This window comes from Haliaeetus leucocephalus, unplaced genomic scaffold (genome assembly GCF_000737465.1).
Source record: "Haliaeetus leucocephalus isolate CR32 unplaced genomic scaffold, Haliaeetus_leucocephalus-4.0 Scaffold545, whole genome shotgun sequence".
Classification (NCBI taxonomy): Eukaryota; Metazoa; Chordata; class Aves; order Accipitriformes; family Accipitridae; genus Haliaeetus; species Haliaeetus leucocephalus.
This window is the reverse complement of record NW_010972981.1, coordinates 5,883,438-5,892,233: the sequence shown is the minus strand read 5'-3', so window position 1 is coordinate 5,892,233 and position 8,796 is coordinate 5,883,438. Positions and strand designations below refer to the sequence as shown.

General features: G+C 38.0%; 1 protein-coding gene across 2 annotated transcripts in view; it reads right to left on the bottom strand.

The window, feature by feature from the left end:
- Positions 1-400: 400 nt before the first annotated feature.
- Positions 401-8,796, bottom strand: part of STIM2 (stromal interaction molecule 2) — a 28,985-nt gene continuing 20,589 nt past the window's right edge. Inside the window, exons 5-12 of one of the 2 annotated variants that reach the window (XM_010576876.1) lie at positions 8,437-8,614; positions 7,344-7,521; positions 6,563-6,730; positions 6,254-6,354; positions 5,779-6,017; positions 1,937-2,138; positions 1,513-1,661; positions 462-1,124 (exon numbers count right to left, since the gene is read on the bottom strand). In XM_010576876.1, the coding sequence (XP_010575178.1) occupies positions 1,087-1,124; positions 1,513-1,661; positions 1,937-2,138; positions 5,779-6,017; positions 6,254-6,354; positions 6,563-6,730; positions 7,344-7,521; positions 8,437-8,614 (1,253 nt within the window). In that variant the 3' untranslated portion in view covers positions 462-1,086. Of the gene's footprint in view, positions 1,125-1,512; positions 1,662-1,936; positions 2,139-5,778; positions 6,018-6,253; positions 6,355-6,562; positions 6,731-7,343; positions 7,522-8,436; positions 8,615-8,796 lie in introns of both variants that reach the window. The other variant, XM_010576878.1, reaches the window with a different exon arrangement.

Below are 8,796 nucleotides of genomic sequence, written 5' to 3'. Positions count from 1 at the left end.
AGTAAAAGCATGGCATTTCCATTTCCAGAAATCAAGTCAATTAGAAATCCTAAGTTCTACTTAAAAACCCCAAAAGATCTAAAAGTGAAAAGATTCATCTTCTCAGTCAAATACAAGTCTTTCAGTTTCACTTGCAGAGAGACTTTTCCAGTCTGTAAAACAGTAGTGCAATTCAATTAGTTCTACTTCTTTTATTTTTCTTAAAGTCCAGTAGATAAATGTCCTAGCTCTACGGAAAGATAGGAAGATGCTCCGGTAAACAAGAAACTTTGGCAAGCCCAGGAAGGCTTACTAGTCCATTAAAGCTTAGAAGTCCAAAGTGGCTTAAAAATGATTTATGAATAAATTGGGGGGGGGGGGGGGGGGAAACAACAACAAAACAAAATTAAAAAAAAACAACACTAAAAAAGACAAACTAAAAAAAAGAAATAAATAGGCAGAAATGAATGTAAACTGTCTGAACTTTTTAATGATTTCTCATTGACAGCTGGCACGACCTTTGACAGTACAGTCAGTTAAATATAGTTGACCTACAGAGCATTCCATTAGGGCATCCAGTTTGGAATGCTCAAATGGAATTACATTCCTAAAGATTTAAAAAATAGAGTTCTTGTAATATTACTATAGGTTTCTTCTGCCCACCTCACTTACACTTCTTCTTAAAGAAGCTTTTTATTTTCGATGGCTTTTTGTTTTTTTCACCATTTTGGTACAGGTCCTGTGGGATGCTACTTATCCTAGGGACAGAAGCAGCTTCATGGCTGGGTTTACTATCACTGCTGGCTGAAGAACACGAGGTGTGCCGAGGCTTTGGGACTAGGATCCCAGTTGAAAGCTGGTTCATGCTGCAGGACTTCTCCAGGATTCCATTATAAACTTTGCTTGCAGGACTAAAGATCATGCTCTTAGTTTCTGCCATGCCTACACAGTCAGGAGAGCCCCTAGAAATATCTGCAGTTAGAGAAGAGGAGTCTCCTGTAGATGATTCCTCCAGTGAGAATTCTTCTGGGGATGCTTTCTGAGGAGAAAGTGTCTGGTACATCTCAAGACTTGCTGGAGGAGACTGCTTCCTTCCAGTGGATGAATTTAAGGAGTCACATTCCGAACCTGTTTCCTGTACTTCCCTGAGTCAGAGCAGAAAGAGGAGAAAACATAATGAAACTACCATTTCCTTCATGGAGTTAAAAAGGAAATTAATTTAGAATCAATAGCATTAGTCTAAAAGCACCACCCACACTTTTCCTTAGTAGTTAATTAACAAAAAACATTAAGTTAAACATTAAGTTACAACTTGCAGGACATCATTTTATTATCTAAACTTAAGATAATTAGTCTGTGCAATCTTGGTTTTTGTGGGCAGCAGCAGCATCTGCCCAGAATCAGTCATTTGTATCTCACTTCAAAGAACAAAAACTATCTTTCTGGCACGTGAAGTCAGAAAAGTTATGAAATGAAAGAAGGAAATTTAAGCCTATCATATACAAAAAGTTTCTTCAGGACAAGTGTCCCTACCTTTCAACAAGCTCATTTGCTCCTTCCAAAAGGAATTTAACCTTTTCCTATGAGGCCATGTAACAAGAGTAGGTACACGCTCAACATGCTGTAAGAATTGTGTTACCATCCATCTTCTCTTCGCCCAGTAGCTGACATTGCTTTTGATCCTAGTTTCAGATGTAAAAGCCAGTAACATATTGTAATGGAGAATCAGGGTTAGTTCAGTGCACCCTGGACTGTAACATTACTTAACTGTATATGACATGCTAGCTATTTACATACACATACCAGACAAGAACTCTCTCTGTTCCATGTGGACTATATTAATTTATGTTATCCTACAGATTACTTTAACTTTTGGCTTGGTTCAACCTCTAATTCTAAACTGTTAGTCTCAAATAATCCTATCAGAGTTCCAAGTGCTGTTTGCTAATCTCCGTACCATTGTTTATCAGCAGAGAAGTAAATGGCTTCCTCCTCCTCTTCAGTTCGATAAAGAGCTGGGCAGCTCGACACAGAAAGGATGTCAGGGTCAGGGGAGTGCAAAGCATGCTGAGACTGTGGAGATGATGGCACAACATTGCGTCTCGATCGACACAAGCTACTGCTTCTTGCCAGTGTGCTGGGAGGTTTTACAATCGACCCTGAGGCAAAGAAAAAGAAAACCAAAACTCTCCAAGTGACGTTGATGTTAACAATATCTACTCTGAAGACTAAATAGCAGGTATCTGCTTCAGCTACAGTGATTCTTAAACAGCTTTGACATTGCTTGACTGTTTAGGGGGAAGAAAGACTGGCATCACTTTTTATACATCCTACAGTTAGATGAAGCAGCTAACCAAAATGCAACTGCAGCAGTTTTGTGCGGGCCAAATATTACTCGATGTGCACCAAAGCTCTGGCTCGCTATGCTCTCTTGAGAACAAAGAGAAAGATTCTACTGAAACTCCCAACCCTTTATAAACTAAAAATAGCAGTGCTGAAATTAGTATGTTACACAATATCCTGTATTTTACTTGTGTGGAGATTTGGAGCTTAAAAGAATATGTAGAAGTTTTGCAATGTAGGTCTACCTAACCAAAAAGCCAACTGAGATACACTGCATTATTTGAAAGTTACATTACACAGAGAAGACCAATTTCATTTATATAACATGCAGAAAATATATAATAGAACCTCATTTTAAGCTCAAGAATTTCCTATTTGATAACACATTCTTTTGCCAGGCTAACTATGAATTTCCAGAAACAAAAATACTAAGAATGGGTGGAGACAGCAACACAAGACTTGACCAGGGAAGTGTCTAACAGGAAGTAACAAACTGAAATGTTCCTAATCCAATTCCTCCTTCAAAAGATGATTAGGCAGCAATACTTCTATGGAAATACATCTACAGACCTGTTTTCAGGCTAGCTGTTATGAGCCTCAGGACTTCTCATACCCCTCCTCAAACTGCCCCACAGAATATATCACTGCTTAGGCAAGACAGACCATACCCTTACTGATGTTCAAAATGTTTACCAAACACAACACACTAAAAAAATTCAATTATTTTTGTAGACAAGGATGTCTAGCCTGACAAAATGCATTTTGTTTTTTGAGATGCCAGTTTAGCATCAGGTAAATTACAGTTTCCCTTCCCGGAATCTCAGAAAAGGTTGAGTTGTCATTCTGCTTTTAGTGCAAGAAATCACAACTTTCACAAAAGAGCAAGTAGCTGCACCTTCCCCAACACTTAAGACTTTGTTTCCTACCAGGCTGAGCAGAAAAGAAAGGTTTACAAGTTCCAACATGACAGTTGTCATGTAACTCAAACTTTTGGTTTTACTTTTGATTAACTCCCTACTGACCTGAAAGGAGGTGTTGGCAGCTCAAAAATAAGCTAGTGTCATTACAAAAATATTCCTAAAAAAGTAAATGTGAACTGAGATAAGAGAATAAGAATCCCTTTAGCAAATTTGTACTATGTGTACAGGTAAATCAGATGCCATCCTACTCACTAGTGTAAAAAAAGAACAGGATTGCACCATCAGTGAATTTTGAGAGAAGTTACAAGCATTTTAGTTCCTTGTAAGTGTATATACACAGGATTATGAAGGATTCAGCTATGACAATTTAACATCTAGAATTTTCTAGTACAAATGAAACTCACTAAAAATCAGCTGAATCCTAACCAGTCAGTGGAAAAGTAGAAGTTTCACTATCACCTTCTTGTAATGACTTTGTTCCAGTCTCATACCTCTACTTCTTTATCACCTTTTGTTCTTCAGCTCAGAATTGATTAAACAGATCTATTACTTCACACCATTTTAGCCTATCATCCCAACTGCTGCGGCACAAAGAAGCCTGTCTGGCAGACTTCAAATTTTGTCAATCTTAAAAGATCAAAGGTTGCTGGGGCAAGGTAACAGCCCAGGTAGTTCAGTATAGGTCCAAAGACTGAAACAGTCTTGCTCATAACTGACCTGTCTGCACACTGCGTTTTGCTTCTGCACACTGCATTTTGCCTGAAGCCTCATGACACAAGCCATTTTGCTTCTCCTTCCTCGTGTGCATTTGTCATTTTTGTCTAAAAGTTGGGAATAATGTAGCAGTTATCAAACTAACCTACAATAATTTGACTCCTGAACTGGTTTCAACAACAGATCATTTAGCATATTTTCCCTCTCCTTCCCCATGCCAAAGCGTTTCCAGGTTTTTTTTACCAAGTAGAAATTTTAAAAGCTAGTAAATAAAGGAGAAGCTATGTGATCACTTTAACAAAATCAGGCTCTCATGCCTTCCCAAAATTCAGAAAAATACACTTAAAGTTTTTGTAACGTTACTAAGATTCAGATAACTCACTACTGAGACAACATCCATTAGCTAAATACTTCCAAATGAACTGAACTCTAACAAAATAATTAAACCATAATTGCAAAAACATACAGTAAAGTTTCAATTAAGTATGCTCTTACAAACTGTACAAGCCCTTCTCTAATTTTACTTCCTCTGAACCAGCTGCACTTTGCTCTCTGGCTTCATTTCTATGCAAGACCTGAATGAGAAGAGTGGCTAAAAAAAAAAGTCTGAAGTCTTATATACATATCCAAGTGTTTTGTCATTTTAGACCATCTGGAAAGTTGTGCTAATAAATGGAGCTCTTCATTTTTAAATCAGACCACAGGTTTCTCCATACAGACTTGGAAGTTTAACTCTAGGCATCCACATTTTACTGGGCCATCCAAGAAATTTGTTGCTAAGGTTTAAATCAAAGCCTTCACAGTGAAGACAACTAGAGAGACACTATTCTTTAAAAGTGATCAGAACTTGCAGTAAGTAGTGTTGCAAGGGGATTAATGAACTTTTCAATGTGGCCTGTAGAGAAAAGGTTGGTACATTCAGAAGAAAAACGTGTGCCCAAGGCACACTAAATGAAGCCAGCAAAGTGGTGACCATTCTCCTTGTGCTGTTTAAAAATACAGTTCTAATTTCTTCTAAGAATCCCAGCTCTGGAAGAAAAATGTACATATATGACAAAGTTTTCTTCCCTACTCATTCCTCAGCTTGTTATTGCTTGTTTAAATAGCTACATGGGAGCTCATCTTTTTGATTTGCCTCTAGAGTCCAGTTAATCACAACTTCCACGAAACAGGCTCTTATACTGACACAATGACTCAAGATATGAGGGTGGTCCGAATCCCCAGTGTGTATCTTTTGATCATAGTTTAACCAAAGCTGGATTTCCCTCCCTCCAGCACTTGGCCTCTCTGCCTCACACTCAAACAACCCACTGTACCCAAACACAAACATTCTGCCTGAAAGCTTCCCTTGGACAACAACATGATTTTGTTCCAGCCACTAAAGAATGTTTGAAAAGCTATGTAGCATGCAGCCTCTCAAAGGGTGTGATCTTCCTAGCAGCTCAAGGGACCCTAGACTAACTCCATCCCTTCCATCTGAAAGAATAAATGGGCTAACAGAAATTCAGCATTACTCATTATAAATTTTTGTCTAAGTGGCAATCCAAGCATGACAAGCAGACTTTCAAAACCTCAGCTGGATTTGCCCCCCACTCCCCCATTGAAATGGAATAAAGGCTTTTTCTTCATGTTATCTCTATTGCAAAACCCAGTTTTCAGTTTATGCAAGTCCCAAAAAATGCACCTGAAATGCTAGATAGAACTTTTGTCCTTTTGACTTTGATCCAATCCTGTTTGATTTCAGCACTCTTCTCCCACCTGACTTTAAAATCCCATGCCTCCACAACTTTTCCCCTTTCTTTTTACTGAGCTCACCACTTACCATGAAACTGTGAAACTATTGGAGGAGTATCTTCATCTAAGTCATCAACTCCCCCTGCAATTGGGTAAGGAGGAATGGAAACTCGAGGCATAACTACCCAGCTGTGATCAGAGTAGAGAGAGGAGGTCAAGCTTGGTAGCCCAGAATTGTGTGCTATTTGAAAACCGCAAATCTTCTCAATCTGTTGCCATCGATAAAGACGCTCTCGCAAACACGTTGTCAACTCAGAGAGTGCTTTCCTGAAGAAAAGCACACATTAAAATTACATACACTGTTCTTAATGATACAGCAAAGCAACACAAGTGCAGTCATTCCAGCACACCAGAAGATCCATGAGGACTGTCCAAATATTTGTACTTTAATATCTTTTAAACTGTTTTATTTAAAAGTGCAAAAACACTTAAGATACTAAAAATTCCATTGTTCCAGGAATTAATAATCACAAATGAATACACATCCTGGTAATAACTCTTACTTTGCTTCAAGGATTTTATGGTCCACTTCATCTAGGGAGGAGCTGTGTGCAACATGTAATGTTCCAAATACAGTGCTTCTCTTCTTTTTTATCTTTTCTGCCTAAAAAGCAAGATAAAATGAAATGCATAAAACTAGGATATATACTTAACACAGGTGACAAAACATTAGCAATATTGACAGGTAGCAAACAACAACTCAGAGGAAAAAAAAATTCAAATGCTTATCTGAATAATTTGTATTTACTATTTCATATATCTAGCAACAGATCAGGAAGGTCTTTAAGTAGCTGAAGAGTAAGAGTTATTACCTCATCTTTGGCGATTGCTAATTGCATTTCTGCATGCTGTCTTTTGATATTGTAATACTGTACTTCAACTTCATGTGTTAACTGAAGCCACTTCTGCAAAGCTTCGGGAACAGACCAATTACTTCTCAGCTCGAACTCCTTCTCAGCCTTTTTTAAAGCCATGCGAACCTAGCAATCAAGAAGAAATAAAAGTGTCACCAAGAGTATCATTAGAACTGACAGCAGAAGAAAGTGAAATATAAGCACCTTTATACCCCACAGCAACACACTAAGGCTTTACAGAGCTTTGGTGTGTGCCAATTGCTGTTAGGAAGGCAGATCTGGCACTTATGAAATACAGCATACGAATTTCCATATACTATATTATACTCAGATTTTTTTCTCCTATGATATATAGTCCCTAACTTGAAGCTTAAATATTTTTGTAAGACAGTATTTTTATTTAGTACAATAAATCCAACCTATTGCTACTCACAAGAGACAAAGCTGCTATCTCTCATCTGATAACAAGAGAGAAAAAAAGGCTTTTTGTATATATTTTGTTCCATGAATCCAACAACATTATGATGAGCTAATATACAAAGTATAATTTTTTTTATAGTTTCAGGATTATTTTACTAGATAATGGCATGGTTAACAGACAATCATTAAGTGCTCTTAGAATTCTTTTTTCCATTAAAATCTAGCATTAGAGAAATTCTGCTTTAAACACTCCTAAGGATCTAATAAAACCAGGACCAATTTAAAGTCAACACTAAAATTATAAACAGTTTGCAGATACCTGTACTAGCTCTTCCTCTGCATATTTGAGCCTGCTGAGCTCACATTCAGCTCCCTCCCTCAACTCCCTTAGGCGATGAGCTTCCCGTTTTGCGTCATTAATCTCATCCATCATTTTGCGCTCTAGATTTTGCTTTTCCACTGCAACATTTCTATTCTCTTCTTGTGCCTTCTCAAGCCTTCACAATTGAAAAAAAATATGAGAAAAATACACAGCATATTTGTTAAAAGTTGCAGCCCTCAGGAGAAGAAAGTGTGTCCAGCAACAGGGCAAGAGGCAGTGGGCACAAACCAAAACAACAGGTTCCATCTGAACATCACGAAACACTTTTTTCACCGTGAGGGTGACAAAGCACTGGCACAGGTTGCCCAGGGAAGTGGTAGAGTCTCCATCCTTGGACATATTCAGAAGTCACCTGGACATGGTACTGGGCAACCTGTCCTAACTGATCCTGCTTGAGCAGGTGAGGCTGGACAAGACGACCTCCAGAAGCCCCTTCTAACCTTAACCATTCTGTGATAATAAAGACTGTGCAAGCTTCATTAATCAGCAGCAATTACATCACACAACGTGATGTCCACATCAGACAAAATATGCAAACTTTTATGTGAACCTTCATTAAAGGTGTAGTAAGATCAAAGTACAAGTCTTTATAGACAACTGAGTTACAGGTGCACCAGAGAAGACCATCAACTCTCACACTGTTAAATAAGCAACAGAAAGTAATCAGTCCAGGTCTGTCTCAATCTTGAGAGCTTAAAAACAGGAGAAATAGTCTCATTTCCATGTATGTAAGTATTCCAAAGTAAACTGTAATTATATGAAAATAACAGTAAATACTTCTAAATCTGTAGGTAAAGAAGGTTGAACCTCTATTCTCTACCTTCATCCCCAAGTTCGTATTGCCTGCTAAAATATCCGGGAGCAATTTCTACCCCAAAACTCATCATCACTGAAATGACAATGTCTATGCAAAATGAACAAAATCCGAAGGCAGCTTAATGCAAATAATTTATGACTGTAAAGGATCTGCATTTGTATTTAACCTCAAAACAAAAGGACAACTAAACATTAACTTTTTTTGTTTTTATACCTTTCCTGCAAGTCAAGAAGACTTTGCTCTGCTGTTTGGAGACTTTCCAAGTCCTTCATCATTTTTGTGATATGTTCTCTTGAGGTTCTGTTCTGTGTATATGCAAACCAGCAGCCTCCAAAACCAATAACTATAGAGACTGTTAATATAAAATCCTTCATCCAGTTGTGAGGGGGACCTGCGCAGAGAATAACACTATCATTAACTAGTTCACTGATACAGACAACAGAGTATGGACTTGGTTTTTTTTTCACCCCCACAGCCTAAAAGGTGACAGAACCTGATGCTAAACAGAATTCCATCTCATTTATCTCAAACCATCTCCAACAAATACCTTTCAACCTTTCAGATGGATCCCAG